The sequence below is a fragment of the Podarcis vaucheri genome (genome assembly GCF_965113315.1).
Source record: "Podarcis vaucheri genome assembly, chromosome: 2".
Classification (NCBI taxonomy): Eukaryota; Metazoa; Chordata; class Lepidosauria; order Squamata; family Lacertidae; genus Podarcis; species Podarcis vaucheri.
Genome location: NC_138760.1, coordinates 49,333,570 through 49,351,310, shown reverse-complemented (window position 1 = coordinate 49,351,310; position 17,741 = coordinate 49,333,570). Strand labels below are relative to the sequence as shown.

General features: G+C 37.5%; 1 protein-coding gene across 7 annotated transcripts in view; it reads left to right on the top strand.

Annotated features, from left to right (window-relative positions):
- The window catches only part of GABRB2 (gamma-aminobutyric acid type A receptor subunit beta2), a 116,485-nt gene extending 101,158 nt beyond the window's left edge, over positions 1-15,327 (top strand). For 5 of the 7 annotated variants that reach the window (XM_082214729.1, XM_082214732.1, XM_082214727.1 and 2 more), the window contains 2 exons: positions 5,351-5,401; positions 8,876-15,327. In XM_082214729.1, the coding sequence (XP_082070855.1) occupies positions 5,351-5,401; positions 8,876-9,223 (399 nt within the window). In that variant the 3' untranslated portion in view covers positions 9,224-15,327. The remainder of the gene's footprint in view (positions 1-5,350; positions 5,402-8,875) is intronic. The other 2 variants (XM_082214731.1, XM_082214733.1) reach the window with 1 other exon arrangement.
- The last annotated feature ends 2,414 nt before the right edge of the window (positions 15,328-17,741 follow it).

Here is a 17,741-nt window from a genome sequence, read left to right as displayed (position 1 = left end):
GATTCATTGAGGAGTGCCTGAAAGTTGAAAAGTTTATTTTTGGATGCATTTCCGTTTGTCTTTTATTTGTATGAGACTCTCTGTGTATGTGTATATATGTGTGTGTGTAAGCAGTTACTTGTTTTGTGTAATCTATTTCCCAATATACTGAGGTTGAGCTTTGTTCTTCCATTTGTTCTTCCATATATATATATATATATATATATATATATATATATGCAGGTTTTGGTGTCTTCGGGTGTCTTCCCGTGTAAGAGTCGGGGTGTCTGTGCGACGTTTCGACGAGGTCTCACTCGTCACTCACTCGTCATCTTCAGGCTGGTGCTTTCGGCTTCTTGTTACTGGAACAGGTTCCAGTAACAAGAAGCCGAAAGCACCAGCCTGAAGATGACGAGTGAGACCTCGTCGAAACGTCGCACAGACACCCCGACTCTTACACGGGAAGACACCCGAAGACACCAAAACCTGCATTCCTATACCCGTGAAAATCTACGAAAGCATATATATATATATATATATACACATTCATACTTGAAGCCAACATGAAATCTTAATCCATAAAACTTTTCACACTGCTTGGATATCATACCATCTTGGATTTGCTTTGTTCCAGGTATTGTGCAACTCTGTTTCCTTCAGTGAGCAATATTTTTTTCTCTTCATTTTCCATGCAGAGTATGTAAATCATTTATCAATAACTTCTTAGCACTGCATTTTTTTCTGGATAGCTTCTTTGGGGCTTATGCCTATCTGAGATTTAACATTCTGAGCTTCCCTTGTTTCCTCTTTTGGGATCTCTTCTCTCTTGCTACTGCTCTAACCTGTTTGATGCACCTTGCATGCTCTTATTATCTTATATGAAGATGCAACAGTAATAACAGCAGTAGTAATTTATAACAACCTAGTAAGCAACAGTATTTACATGAGAATGAAGGAGTTTTACTAAGCAGCGTTTAGTAGAAGGAGCCTAGAATTCTGTGCCAAGATTCAGTTCTTTTACATAATTGTACAGATTTGCACATGTTCTTTCTGGTTGCAAAAGTTGAAAAAGTTCAACTGCCTTTGCTACTAGCAAACTTCTTTTTAGTTTACTGCCTGAGATTTATTTGTTTTTCAAGTCTACTCACTTATAAACTCATTATTATTATTTTTGTCTAAACTTTTATCCCACAATATCTTTGTCCAATAATACACAAATAGGATCTGCTATTTTGTAGAAGTGTTCATATAGAAATCACTTCCTTTGACAATTAAATCATTTCAATATATGTTAATAAAACTTCCATTATTGATTCTATGAGGCAAACCTCTCTTCAGAATACAGTCTGAACTGATGTGGCCAGCATCTGCACTTTTAGATAAGGTATATTATGTGGACATGTTGGCTGTGATTTAAGAGTACTCTGCATATAATGATAAACTTTGGCTCAGTAGTCTCTGTATTATGTCACATATCTACGGACAGCGTGCTTGAAAACCTGGAAGCCTGTTCATTCTCTCAGAAACAACCAACTAAGGCTTACCTGGTGCCTTCATTACATATCTTTAGGTACTAGGCGCCAGTTTCTCTTTAACCAGGCCTTTGGCTGATTAACATTACAGTGGTACCTCAGTTTAAGAACAGTCCTGTTTACAAATGATTCAGTTTACGAACGCCGCAAAACCGGAAGTAGTGTCCTGGTTTGCGAACCTTACCTCGGTCTAAGAACGGAATCTGAACATTGGAAGGGCACCGGCAGAGGGAGGCTTCATTAGGGAAAGCACGCCTTGGTTTAAGAACAGTTTCAGTTTAAGAACGGACATCCTGAATGGATTAAGTTCATAAACCAAGGTACCACTGTATATGTCCTTAAAAATGTTTTTTGGGGGATATCAGTTTGTGTTTTTATTTAGTATTATGTGTTCTCCTTTTGTATTTCTATGTTGTTTGAAAAGTGTCTCCATCTCAGGCAACTGGTTCCAGGTCATTTTGTTAAATTTCCCTAGCCAGAATAAGAGGTGGGAGAGGGGCATAATTAAGAAAGAGCAAGCCTGGGGGGACTTTAGCCAGGATTGTGTTTTAGTTTACTAGTGAAGGTAGGATTGAAGAACATGGTGAGAGACCTTTTTTGTGTTGCTCTTGGCTCCCATTTCAGCTGTCAGTGTCATTCAGTAGTTTCATAGGTCCACGAGAAAGTGGAAAGAGATTTGCAGTATAAAGGCTACCGATTTCCTGGCCACAAAGGAGATAGAACCAGTTCTGCTCAGTACTAAATCTCCAGCTACCAATCAAGTTTGCATCCCTTTTGCACTCCCACGATGACAACAAAAAATTCAAATGAATTTGAAATAAATGTGGCATAGAGCTGGTCCACTCATTACAGTTTCCACAAATATGCCAATGAAAAAGTGCAACAAATGCAAATGTATTTGTGTGATAATGCTATATCAGTGTCAGGTGGCAAACTGTGAATGACAGGGATGGGGAATTCATAAAGAAAATTTCATTTCCTCTGACATCCCAGTGCCTTTAAAAATTGAGTATTGGGAAAGTAACCCCCCCCCCCGAGCCAATTTCCAGGGACATCCTTTTGGAGGGTGTGGGACCCCATTGTGCTAGAGGAAGTCTTTGCACAGAGTTCCTGCTGATAGCACTCATTAGTTGAATCCTGCTAAGTGTTTGCCTTTATCTTGAGTTATTCCTACTGTTTAGGATATCATGAAGCTTTGATATGCTTAAGTATACATGACTTTCCACCATGTAAATATTTATGGTTAAGCTACAGTTCAAAACAGGGATGGAAAACCTGTAACCCTCCAGATGCTGTTAGACTCCAGCTCCTATCAGCTTCAACAAGCAGGGCAAACAGTCAGGGATAATGGGCATTGTTGTCCAACAATATCTGCAGGGCTATAGGTTAGCCAGCTCTGGTTTAGAATGTGGTCAAAATCTATACGGCATACTTTGCAGGTTTAGAGAGTTGCCAAAATTAAAGCAGTCTGCAATAAATGGCTACTTTAATCCATATTTCCCACATTGAATTTGTATTTTTTAAAAAGAAAGTGCCTAAAAGCAACTATTTATAACTATGCATTGCTGTTGTGTAAGAATTTTCTATAAACCAGCAGTGTGCACGCCATTGTTTTCCATCTCTCCATTAGCATTATGTAAGAATTTGCTTTGAAGGTAATGTGAGGCAGTGGTGGCAGCAGACTTTGCCTGTGGCCTCTTACAGAAAAGGTCACAAGGTAGCTTCTCCATACAGTCTGTAGTGCTATTCCTGGTGACATCAGAAAAAAGGTCAAGTCAGCTGTGTAAAGCTCTCTGTCCATAGCAACAATCTCAGAATGCCATCTTTAATTTGCACAAGGACAGTGTGTATCCAGCTTCTGCTTGTTTAAGATACATCAGTTATCTTACATAATCTGAAAGCCTGCCTTCCAATTCTTTCAGAGAGCTAAATAATTAGCTTTCGCCATGACAGAAAAATTCTCAGAAAGTACTTTTTTGTTGTTGTTGTTCAAGATCTTTTTATAGAGAATAATTTTGATACAGCTTTCACAAATAGAATGTTTAAATGTAGCAGTTCAGACAGTATAGAAAAGTACAACTGCATAATGCTTCGACAGAAGCAGTGGTATCATTTGGGCAAATAGTGGGTTGCAATTACACACACCTATTGGTGCACATTTGTAAACGCAGATCTAATTTCAGTCAGCTTTATTTCCGATGTTGTTAAAATTATATAGTAAATTGTACATTGATGAAACAATTTCTCAGAAAATTTATTAATCTTAAAATGGGTCAAGTGCACAAAATGAGAGGCCGGATAATCTACAGTATATTGTTGTGATAGCTGTAGAGTAGCTGGAAGAACTGACTTTTGTAGAACAACAAGGCAAGCAAACTAAAGAGTCATTTGCTGCCCTGGACTGAACTGCTTTGATCCTAAGGTTCTCTGACTGCCATTGACTGAGCAATCCATGTCCAGCATAGGCTAAATGGCCTAGTGCAGTAGTTTTAGAATAAGACTATACAGCACAGGTGAAGAAAAGGAATTGAGAAGGTAGCAGGAAAAGGAAAGCAGAAGGTTTTGACAGAAGGAGCAGTCTTAAATAAATTGAGAAAAGGGAAGGGTGGACATGGAAAAGAAGAGTAGAGTGGAGGACAGTAAGGAAGACATACTGATTTGAAATGATCAGTCAGATCTTTTACTGAAGGGCTTTGTTAGGGGTGAAATGCTGAATGGATAAGACAATCCATCCAATAATTGGGCCAATTTTGACAATGTTGCATTAGTGCTCTCACACATTGTTTGCTTCGTTCCATTTGATTTTAGAATCAGAGATAATAATAAAAAAGTATGACTGTATTGACAGCTTCGTTTGTCCATGTTTTAAAAGTGCGTTGATTGCAGGCAATGGAACTGAAGGGCTGAAATGCTTTACTGTGTCAGTTTGATGCATGTTTGATAGTAAATAATAAATGTGCACTACAGAAGCACCTCAAGAATAAAGCTGCTTTTTAAAGCAAGAAAGCTACTAATGTAACCACTAAATAAAAACTGTCACTTTATTATATAGGTATAGTTATTTTATACCTGAATAATTTGTTAGATTTGTGTGCTGCTGATATTAAATAGTCAACACCTATAGAGAGCCATCATTTTGGAGTTTCTAGATATTGGGAATCACTTGCCATGTAGGTCTATCTGCTATTTGAGCTGGGAGGGTCAGCAATGTCCCATGCTCTGTGGTCTACATTTTGCAAGCTGATTTTAGGCCCAACAGTGAATTCTATTTTTATCACTTAATCATGTTATCATTTAAAGTGATTGTTTGATACCTCCATGATTATTATGTTCAAGTTAATATTTTGCACTATTCATCTTCTGTTTTTGTTACTTGTCCCCCTTTCACATGTTTACCTATTTTCCCTGCCCTGTGGATTTTTTTTATACATAAAGTCTGTCTTGCCCTATCAATAATCCTGTTATTTGGCTGAAGAACCACATCAGCATCCAGACTTCCTTCCCCCTACCACCTTTTAAATCCCCATGTTGTTCCCCTCTCTCCTAACTAATGTTTACATGTCATCGTTCCTTTCTTGGTCAAAAATGACCAGGTTTTTGTGTGTGCGGGGGCTGTACATTTCCATTACAAATTTGTGTTGTCTACAATGTCAGGGCCAAGACAACAACAGCACCTCTAAGCCAAGGATATACTTCTGCTGATTGTTGGCTCAGATTGCCCTGTGCTTTTAATTAAAGTGCATCGTTTATGATAATAGCCTATAGTACATTAATTTTTAATGAAAGCTAACAGCTGCCTTTTCTCTATGGAAACCGGTCTTGATTTTATTAACTTACAGGACAGAAGAATAATTGGCACATATCATTGTCCAGAAATGTATTCAACAAAGGTATATTTTATTGTTTTCTAATGATTCTATCCTTAGAGACTTACTAGTGAGATCTTGGACCATTAGTGGTCAATTAAAGATCCCACGGCACTTTTTGCAAGAACTGGCATCTTAATGCCAGGCTCCTGTCCAAGTTTTGGTTGTATTCTAAGTTGTCTTCTACCTTCTGAACCATTCCCACCACTCACCCACCCACTGCATAGTTTTAATTGGCTACAGCATTCTTCATTTCCTGTACTAAAATACAATGCGTTGTTTGGCGATGTTAGATAGCCACCCCATTTCGCCTGAGAGGTGATTGCACTTGTTGGTGAAGTGATGTCACTTTCTAAAAATCTGTAAAGCGCTTTGGGATCCGTCTGGATAAAAGGCGCCCTGCAGAATTAATGTGTTTCACTGTTGTATTGTAAGCTTCTATATAGTTATAAGCATACATTTTCATTAGGGATGGGTGAACCTGCTGTATTGCAATGATGCTTTCAGTTGCCTTCCTAAAACTTCACTTCAGATCCAAAAATCAGGTCAATTTGCTTTTCATCCTTTATCGTAACCTTGTGCATTTCCTATTTCGGAAATGAAAGGTAGACCAATTTCCAACGGGGAAAAGCTTGAAGACATGTGCAATCACTTTCTAACTGCTATACAGTAAATCAGTTGGGAGGTTCATCCATTACTAATTTACGGCTATGTAGTAATTTCCAATGTCTCTTTGGAAAAGGTGTAGAGACCTCCAGCCTTCTCAAACTGTGGTGTTATCAGACAAGGAGTCTGATAACAGCAGAAAAACATCTGACAAGAAAAAAGAGTAATACTAAATTGCTTATATGCTGTTTTTCTCCTAAATTCTTTGGGTGTGTGACAAGTTATTCACATTGCAGCAACCGCTAATGGCATCTCCGCAGCAGCCATAGAAGACTCCAAAGCTGGCCATTTGAGAATTTGATTTATATTTATTACCAGGCACTTTTTTTCTCAGTGTTTCATACCCTCAATATTCTGTAAAGTGACCTTGTCAGAATACACCAACCCCTATTTTACATTCAAGTAAATTTATCTCTGGCCAAGTGCACAGTTCCATTTTACCTGAAGTGTGTAGAAGGCTGAAGACTGGCTTAACTTCTGAGGTCTGGACTCTGACTGGAAATGGAAAATGAAACTTTAAAATAGCTTTGCTACCCTGCTTGTGTGACTCACCCCATCCAACCAACCCACCACCCCCAGTATAGCTGTTCAGATTAACCAGTGCTCCTGTTCTTTAATCTTGGATGTAATTGAAAATGCCGTATTTGTTTTGCAGTTTTTGTGTCACAAGACTAACTTCCTTCGCTTTAAAATGATTTTTAAAAAACAACTTTATAAAGAATTTACTGTTTTCGAAACGGTGAATTCTTTAATAAAGCTTGATGCCACGAAATACATGTTGAAATATGTAATTATCCACGGGGGGGGGCGCGGAATATTCACCCCTGCCTGTTTACTCCTGTTTGGGATTGGCTGGCTGACTTCAAAATTCAATGACGGAGTAGTAGTAATGTCTTGTAAAATGAAATGGCTATGCTTATAGATACATAAATGTTTGTTATGGGACTGCAGAAATAATGTGCTGTTTGTTTCGATGGGAAGTGGTAGAGAACCTACTCCAGGCATTCTGATCAGAATTAAGTTACTTTTGTTACAGGCTAGACCGTAAATGTCTTCCAGCTCAGACATAAACTATGCAACAGGCATATTTTGTGACCGTGGAACAGATTTTCAATTGCAATGTTCAGAAAGAAATTATATGGGGTTTCAAACAATACCCAACTCCACATGATTTTGATAGGAAAGCAAAATTGGATCACTTTGACTAAATTACACCTTGATCTGTTGAAACCTAAATGTTCATAAATTAAGAAGCGAAGTCCCACATGGGTTTAGCATCACAACTTCAAATTTAATGTACTCAGCTTACTTCAGAATCCTTGAATTAAAACAACTTTTCAATATGATATCATGATAAACATTTAATGAGTTAAATCAGTTAAATATAATAATAATAATAATAATAATAATAATAATAATAATAATAATAATAATATTCCTCACTGGTAATCTATAAACCTTCTATAAATATGTAAAACTTTGGCTGCAGTGTTCAAACCACTCATTACACATGTGTACATCCATATTGCCCCTGTTGTCTGTAGTTGTTAGCAGACAAATGCAAATGTGTGAGCACGTTAGTCACCTGTAGTGTGCCTATCAGATTTGATAAGAAACAAAGTTTGAGAAACCCTTGCCTTAAATATTCTCCATGGAAAATTTTCATACATACTGTCAAACAAGAATTAAAATTCTCCAAGCCCTCTAGCAGTAGAAATTAACAGATGCAAGTGAGTGAGGACCTGTGAAATGGGGCAAGAATCCTGTATACACACTTGAGTTCACAGTCATGTAAGGAATTGCTAGAGTGAAAGAGTACAAAAATGCTGTTTATTCTGAACTATTTATATATAATGTGTCAACATAATATTCAGCATCAATTTAAATTTATTTGTCTGATAAGAAAACTGGTTTATAACGGCTATTAAAATTAAGGATTGGTACTTATCTCCTGCCAAGCAAAGTGGCAACTTTTTTGAGGAAAAAAATTGCAGGTGGTGAAAGATTTACCTCAGAGTAACAGAGAGCTCTGCCACTTTCCTTTTGTATAGTTAATGCCAGAAACAACATGGCATTATTATTTTTTATTACAGTATACTATATAATCTCACATTTTAAAAAGTTACTAATAATACTCCAAAACCAGTGTTGAGATTTAATGTGATTATACTCTGAAATGAATGCCTGGTTAGACTTGCCTCTGAAGTACAGCCTAATGCCATGGCCAGCCTTCTGTTCTGATGAGATGCTCCAAGATGAATTGAACACTGTTATCCTGGGCATTGCAACTTGAAAGAGGTCCTAGCGCAGGTGTAAAACAGCTCATCAGCTTTCTCTCTAAACACAGAATCTAATCTTTATATCAAAATATGCATTTTGAACTCTAGTGATATGAGAGTTCCAAAATTGTTCCAATGGATTTCACACTGCATCCAAACAGAAGGCCTGTGATGAAGTGCAGAAGTTATACCTGATGTATCTCATCGCTGTGTCATTCTTTTGAGCTCATTCTAATTGTAAATGCTGAGAAGTCTTGTCAGAACAGAACTTTTGGGCCAGCAAAGTGCAGCACTTCATGCAAACACATAGTGGCAGTGCCGCCAGTTTCCGAGATATCTGCCAGACAAACATGTGGCTACTAACAGTGCCATACAATGTCTTTGCCTGTGCTTTCAAAATACAGGACCCACAAGTAAATGTATGTATGCCACTTTAAGTTGCATACTTCCGTAGGCCAACATTGAGTTGGACTTTTTGGGTCTTGCCTGCTTGATGATTGGCTGAGTCTGACGTTTCGTTACACACTCTAAGACAACCTCTTGTGTTTTCCAGATGGATCCACATGAAAACATTTTGTTGAGCACGCTTGAAATAAAAAATGAGATGGCTGCCTCTGAAGCTGTTATAGGCCTTGGGGACCCTAGAAGCACTATGCTGGCCTATGATACCTCAAGTATTCAGTACCGGAAGGCTGGCTTACCAAGACACAGCTTTGGCCGCAATGCGCTGGAACGGCACGTGGCACAAAAGAAAAGCCGGCTAAGGAGACGTGCTTCTCAGTTGAAAATTACCATCCCTGACTTGACTGATGTAAATGCCATAGATCGATGGTCACGCATATTCTTCCCTGTTGTTTTCTCCTTCTTCAATATTGTCTATTGGCTTTACTATGTGAACTAAAACAAAATAAAGCCACACAGCTATCAAGAACTGGATTTCTCTTCAAAATCGGTTGTACAGCCAAATGTGGGACTTAGGGAAAACAAAACAAAAAACCTATTCAGGACAAAAAGTTATTTTAAAACACCTTAGTTGCTGGCCCACTCTATAATCTGTTTTGTAATGTTTGGGTTTTCTTTGCAAAATTGTGAAATACTTAAGTTACAGTACAAATGTATACAACATGACCTTTAAATATATAATAGCATTTGATATATGGAGGCAGAATTTGAAACTTCCTCATTCTGTTGTTTCCACCCTCCTTTTAGCACTCATAAGTTTAAGCACAGAAAGAGGAAGCAAGAAAATAGGTTTGAGTTCAAAGAGCAATGTATCTCATGGCTCTCTTCACATCTGGAACGTACACAACATTACCTGGATGGAGAGAAGTGTTATACTGGCAATCCAAACCATCTTCCTGCGTTACCTGTCAAATGCATTGACTTGAAATTAAGTAGTGCCTACCGTCATACCATGCGGATGAGTATCAGAGGTTTCCCAAATAGATGATGTTACTGATGTAGAGAAGGGAAGTTTTGGGTGAGTGAGGAGTTTGCATGAAACTTGAAAGCATTTCATTTGAAAGATAAATTGCAAAGAGTTAATGCAGCACAGTGGTTACTGTGCTGTGTGACAATGACCCTTAAGAGCTGTTTGAGAGATTCCCAACTATGTGCTACAGTGTGCCATGAAGCATAATGTCTAGAAGCATTCTAAGTGTAAAGTGCCAAATGTAAGTGGGCCAGCAAGTGACTTCATAGGTGGCTTTCTCTCGGTGCTCAGTCCTTCCCTGTGGAAGAGAGAAAACAGTGGCAAATGTTTCCAAATGTAAGGGACAGGTAAAGACTATACAAATAATTGGTGTCAGTTTGCTTGTTAGTATAAACCTCTCTTACGAATTCTCAGTTGCTGTTTTGATTTGTATCTCATTTCCACATCAAATAGATGGAATAGAATCATGTCTGCTGTTTAGACAATATATATTTTAAAAGACAGACAGCTTATAAACTTATAAGAGTTGGGTTGTTTTCCTCACCCAGTTCCATTGCATACAGTTTGAGAAGTGTTTCTTTTTAGACGCAATACTGAGAGTACTGGGGGGAAATATTTATTTTAAATAGCTGGATTCTCCAGCATCTTCTGGTAGAAGAAGCTGATTTATTTTTCTCAAAATCATGAACCATAGAAATGCCCCCATTTTTCTTCAAGTAATTCATACTATTTTATGGTCCCCGTTCCTGAAACAGTGGGACAAAATAAAGGCAAAAAGTTAAATCCACTAAGTATTGTTGAATCTTCCAGTCAGTTCTGCAGAGTTTATTTATTTATTGGTGTATCTTCTCCACCTGACTTTTTAGTAGCACTATGAGTGTTTGAGCATTTCCTCTGTAAAGAATTTTAAAATTGGGTTAACTGAGCACCCAGTGTTCATACATGATTGTTGAGAATTTTGAACATCATGATGTATTTGTAAAAAATACTGATCACGTGACTCATGTTTTTCCATGTGCATTGGGGCTGAGTACACTTCACAAGTCAGGGCATCATCTGCCTTTTGATCTCATCCACAACTGGACTAGTCATGTTTTAAACAATCCTTGCTTAGGACATCTTTTGTGACAGCTGAGCTATGCTGTATTCATGGTTTATTCTGATTTTCATTTTCTTTGTACAAACACCCATTATTATTCTAAGAAATGAAGTTTAAGGAGTGTGAGAAATATTGACCTTGTAATTAATGCACGGGATTTATAGGCCTTCAAAGAAAATACATTTTTTTTCTCACATTGGTTCAACAGGTCAGCTATAATAAAAACTACAAAATCAGTTCCTAGTGCTGCACTTTAAGATATCTGGAAGTTTATAGTACAAGCCATAATATTATCTGACCTTGCCAATGAGAGGATGAAATTCTACCCACAGGGATGACAAAGCAAGTAAACAATCACCTCCATGAGGTCCTTTTTGTTATTAAGGAAAAGATGCTTCCAGGAATAGACAGACTACCCTGTTTCTGAGCTAATTAATTCTAAATACTGTGTACAGGTGTACAGACTAGATTGAGCTTTTAAAAAGTGGGGGACCATAATATCGTTGCATAAAGCAAACTTAAATACATGGTTACCTTTGAATTGAGCTAAAATATACTCTCTCACAGTTTTGTTTGGTCTATATTTCCACATAATAATCACTCCATCTTTTCAGGTTTCAGGATGCATACTAGCCAGCAATTAAGGTGTTTTCTCTTCATCTTTGTGAAATTTATGGCAAAATTACTATATAATACGGCACAGTTTTAACAATATCTTTGCAATCAATGCTCTGTAAATATATTCTGTATATGACTGCTAGTAAGTCTAATATGCATTTTCCAAACTAAAAGAATCATGCAGCATATTTGTGTTTGCCTAAGGAATGTTATGTTTCTATATTATTGCAGTTTTAATGACTGGGAAGAAAGAACCAAGCAATGTCATTCTGAACATTTTCTGTTATCATCCCCAGAGGGAAACAAAAGTCTTGAATAATAGCACTGAAGGAAACATCTGAGAATTTTTATATTCTAATATGGGGGTGGGATGGGACTTAGAATCTGCCAGACACAAAAGCACAATGCATAGAGAACATGAGAGTAAGTGCATATATAGATAGATATACAATATAGATATATCTGGGGAACAAATCCCATTTAAGTTAAGGTAAAATGTACATTAACAGTGCAACTGAAATAATGGTTTAAAAAAACAAACAAAAAGCATACCTGAAACTGTGTTCCAATTTCATAGTTAGCAAGCAGACGAAACAAAACACTAAACATTATCCAAGCAAACAACGAATATATAGACATGTATGCCAATATGTGTATATATATTCCTCTGTGTGTGTGTGCGTGTAATATACGTGATATATGCACACAGACATCCTAATCCAGTGAGAGTGACCCACATGGAAATGGGTTTCTGCTTTATTGAGGTGCAGGAAGGTTGCCAAAAGGAATTTGGGGGGTGGGGAGGTGAAATTCCAAGATCTATCAAACTGTTTGTAACCCCAGCAGAGTTGTGGGATCATGGTTTCTCCCTTTATATCACATCCGCACAGTGAGAAGGAAACAGGAATGAGGAGTAAGCAAAAGGTCACGTGGACTCTGTCTTGATGCTCCTGCCCCCCACTTAAGAGATGATCTGTACTGAAGGGGGTGAGATGCTTATACTGCCAGTCAGTTATGGGAAAGGAGAAGAGGGCTCACAGAGTCAAAAGCAAGCACTGCCTGCTCTTGCCTTCCTGGTGGATGATCCGGGCTGAGACTAAGACGGTGCTGCTGAGCCCTATCTTTTCTTTTCTTTTCTTTCTTTCTTTTTTGGTACGCAGGCAGGCATCCTCCCTCCTGTAGCTCTTGTGGTTGTCTGGATTTGGGCTAGACTCTTACATAGGTGTTTTAAAGGAATAAGCTAATAACAGTTTTCTTTCTATATTCAAATGATATGTGAATATTTTTTTGAGAAAGCAAATTATTAATGTAATTAAAATCTTACTATACAGGGTAACTGGGCATTTCTATATCAGCAGATCAATGCATATAATTCTTACGAAGCATTTCACAGTTTGACATTATGATAGTACTGTACCTCCTAGCATCTCAAAGTAGACTAGCTCTCACATTGCTTGCCTGTTTCTTCTCTTTTTTAAAAATAAAAACATTGTCCACTAGTAACTTTAAAAAAAAAAGTCCTAATACCTAGAAGGAGCAGAAAAAATACGAAATATTTATATGGAAAAAAGCGAAAAGGAAGGCCAGGGTACAATAATTTTAAAGTAGTGGTCATAACATTTTGCTATCTGTACATAGAACATACAAAGTGAGCAATCATAATTAAAACCGAACATGTGTAAATATTATCAGATTTCTTAACATTTTTAACTTCTAATTTGTACTTAATGTAAGGCAAAAAGCTGATTCTATTTATGGTTTAGGTTAGTGTCCTAAAATCATGTAAATATTTAAATAAGCTGTAAATGAGCAGTCAATAGAAACAGTAATTGTTCAGTGATTTTTTTAAAAAAACCAAGTACAATATTTGCAGTTCTCTAGCAGAATAATTTAAACACCCTTTTGCATAAGACTTGGATTCCAGAAAAGAATTTTAACACACAAATCTGTGGGAAGTGCAACTTTATAACAGTCAATGCACAGACCATTAGCTGGATCATTGACACAATGCAGAGAGAAATCAAGCGACTGAGAGTTTTCAGTTAGCACCCCTTCCAGTGGCTCTGATGTACATGTGCGCATGCCCTATTTGCATTAGCATCTCGTAAATACCTGCACATATTGAGTGATTGATATTTCAGCTTTCTCAACACTAAAGAGACTGGGCAGTAACTGCTAGTGCAGTGCTCCTTCTATGATTGGAGATCCATAGCCGAATTTTGTAGACACGGCAGCAGAAAGATGTGCTTTGATGTTCACTTGCACTAAAGCTATGATCTTGAGAGAATAGGGCTGGTGCAACTCCATTTTAATGGGCAGCTCTGAGTTAACCCTTGAGCTAATCAGCATGCTATAAAGTAGACCCCAGGCAACATGAGGTCATGTAGTCGAATGAGCATATCTATGGGTAGAGAGAGGAGACCTGACCTATGTGTTATAATGGGCTCCTTTAAAAATTCTCTACCTTTTAGAACATAGAGGCTTTTGGCCATCATGACAGAGGAGCAAAGCTCATATTTCCAGTTATAGGAGAATTAAAAGGCGAGCGGTCTGCACAATGGCCAATGCAGATGGACAATGCATGCTATAGTATGTGGGCTTAGAACAGAAGAACTGTGCCTGTGTGATCGTCCTCTACCAATGAGTTTACCATGGGCCTGGTGCCTCTGTACCAAACACCAAAGCAGGGTCATGCACATTTAGAGTTCCATGTGCATATCAGAACCCCACATGTTCTTTGCGTCATTCCCCTTGAGTATAAATGAAGGTCAGGCCTCTAGACATTGTTTCATGAAGGTAAATGTCTTCAGAAAGGCATATTTGTCAGTGTATAGTAGTCTCTTCCTTACCAACCTAGCCCTACTCCAGCCCCCCCATGCCAAAGAATCTTTACTTTAGAAATTTATTTAAAGGGAACACTATCAAGACACTGCTTAACACCAAAGGTAAAGTTTAACAAAATGCACTAGGAAACATTTGTCTGAATTTTTGAGGAATAAATGGAATGTTAATTAATCACTACCATATTTTAGCTTATACAGATAGCATCTCTATCCATTTTAATTAATTGATACATTGGAATTCATTATCTTTGCAGGTTATATACAACACATACCTTATGTGTCAAATTATTTCTGTAAGTGCTCTGATGATGAATTTGTTATTACTATTATTTTGAAATGGTGGCAACCTTAGCTGCAGTTCGATATTAGTTGGAGAGTTAGTTTAAATTATTTTCTTAATGCTTCACACATCTCTAAAAGTTATCTAATTCAGGTTTATCAGCATTTTATATGTTTTCATTGTTAATGCCATTTATAGAAAATTTCACCCGAAAATATATTTAAGGTTCATTGTACAGTTTGAGTTAGTTAACACGGGCATTTAAAACATCCAAAAATTCTATCAAGTTGACTATGTTTTGAGTTTTCACATTTTAATTTGCATGGGTGTTTAAATGGTTCTGTTAGTACTGTCTTTGCACCGTTCTTCTCTCTCTCTCTCTCTCTCTTTTTTTACTTAGTACTATTTACTTCATAATGTAGTAATCATCAGCCTTACTAATGACCTTGTAGCCTTTCTAATATGCACATAATGCACATTTTCCAATGGCTAGAAAATGCAAAATACTAGTGGATATCATTGCATCAGATTTTCATGTTTTTCTCAAAAGGACTGCTAACCTCTGGGATCATGGAGGTAGTCAAATGATGATTGTAAATTGAGTAGCACATAAGAGATATTTTCTTGAATCTAAACTTACTACAGCCAGTTTCAGCATGTAAATATATAATAATGTTGGCTAGTGTGTAATTCTTAAACTAAAAAAAATATAAATAAAGAAAATGTAAAAGAATATTTGCTTTTATTATTGACTCATACCTCGCCTTTCAATATAAAATATTTCCAAGGTGCAGGTAGGTAGCTGTGTTGGTCTGACGCGGTTGAAATAAATCAATTTTAAATTGTCCCAAAAATTAGAGACCAAGTTTGTTCTGGGTATAAGCTGGGTATATGTACATGCACACTTCTTCAGATCAACTTTGTATCTGAAGAAGTGTGCATGCACACGAAAGCTTATACCCAGAACAAACTTAATTGATCTCTAAGATGCTACTGGGCAATTTCTTAATTTACTTCCAAGATGGTTTACAATAAAAGTAATCTCCTCTGTGGTAGCAATATGACTATATGTAAAAGGCCAAATTGCAAGCATTTCTCTTGCTGGATTTCCTCTATATACAACCTTGAGGATAGTCTCCAATTGGTGACTTTTTTACAGCTTAAATTGGGGCACAATTGAAGCTTGGATTTCATTATTTGATTCACTCTTAATCTGTCTCTCTCTTTCTCTGCCACTGACCTTATACTATTATCAGTGGGAACAAACCCATATTTTTTCCAAGCAAGTTCATTTCTCCATCTCAATGCAAAAAAGGGCCCATGAACAGTGAGAGAGAATTATGTCTGTGCCACAATTTGGAGCCAGTATTCCTGGTTTGCACCGTCCACACCAGTGCTTGGATGAGGATGGAGGTACATGCATTAGACTTCTGCAATAAAACCTTTCCAGAACACTGGTCAACTACCTACAGTTTTGCAAGGTGATCCAAGGGCTGCATTAATTTTCTTTTCTTTTTAAAAAATAGTTTCTAGCTGTTTGGCACAGTACCTTCCATGTTTGTTGAAAATACATCTCAAAATGCCCTGGAAGCAAAATTAAAGGATTAAAAAAATTAAAGGATGTGTTCCCAATAATTTTATTGGAATGTGAGCTAAATCTGTACCCAATGAACCCGATTTATCTCCCAATATTGTTGCCATTTACAGCCTATTTGTTTTGCTGCATAGAATTCAGTGAGAGCCCCTGGACACTAAGACACCTTCTGATGCACAGCCCTGCTTTGGGTTTAGTTTTTCAATGCCGCAAAGCTATGCCCACTATTGCACTCAGCAAGATTTACTTCTGAACAGAAATGTGTAGGATTGCACTCTTAGTGTACAAGAGGGGGAATCCTAGAGGTGGGTTTTTATATACACTTTTGTGTATAATGTTGACATAATGTCATCTATGCAAATATGAGAGCACTTACAATGAAAGAAGGCATTGCACAGAAGAGCTTACTGTCTCGACAAGCATGGGGAGTAGTCGAGAAATAGGTAAGAGTCACAACGCCATGCAGAGAACCCAGCCTAAATCTTGCATCTCTGTGCATCACCCCGATATAGAAGGTTTTATGAAGGCAGAAGAAGTAGCTGGTTGATATTCATAGCTGGTTTTATTTCAGTGATATCCATGTGGATATTGTGAATGGGTTCATTTGCTGACTACTGCAACTCAACTGTGAAATGACTTAGCGGTAGACACACACAAAAAAAAGAGAAAAGGATAAGCACATTTAAAAGGTTAAATACCATATTAAATTATAGCCCATCATGCAATATCTGAGCAGGTTTTGACTTTCATGCTAACAAAGAAAAAGCAAGCATTAAATCTAGGAAGCAGGAGAAGATAAACACAATGCAGAAAAAGCAGGGAGTTAACAAAATAAAACCATGAGTGGAAGGCAAATGGTCTTCCCACAAATGGTCATACAGGACTTCCTACAGTGCTATGTTTTCAGATTTCATGCTTCCACTTGTGTACATGATTAAATTTTCACTTTTCTATTATTTTATTTATTTATTGAATTTATATACCGCCCTACACCCACAGGTCTCAAGGTGGTTCACAGAATAAAATCAGAATATAAAACCACAAAATACATAACCAAAATAAAAACAACACATTTTAAAAGGGAATAGGATGTCTAGTGCGGCAAGTCCAGCACCAGGTATAAATTGCCTTGTCCTTTACAAGAAGCCACCTTTTGCAAATTGTACTGGTAATACAGGCTATGCCTTTAACCTTTGTTTTGCACCTTGCCTCCGTGTTGCAAATTTTTCCAAGCAGCTTCATCTAAATTCCAGCTTTCCTAAGGGAGCTGAAACCGCACAACCTATGGCGTCCTCCATATTGTTACACGTTTGGCATCTACAAAAGTGCAGCAAACCTCACCATCTTTCTTTAACTTCATTCACTGCTAAACAAAGCAGCCATCTTAACTAATGTCAATCCAGCGTAGGAGAGCTGTGACAACATTCCAATGGATGAGTGGGGATCTTGCGCTTTTAACAACTGACATAACCATCTGGTGGGCTGTAAACTCAGCCACCATCACATTCTGTAATTAAGCCAGCATCCTGCTGAATTGCAAACAAGAGATCATG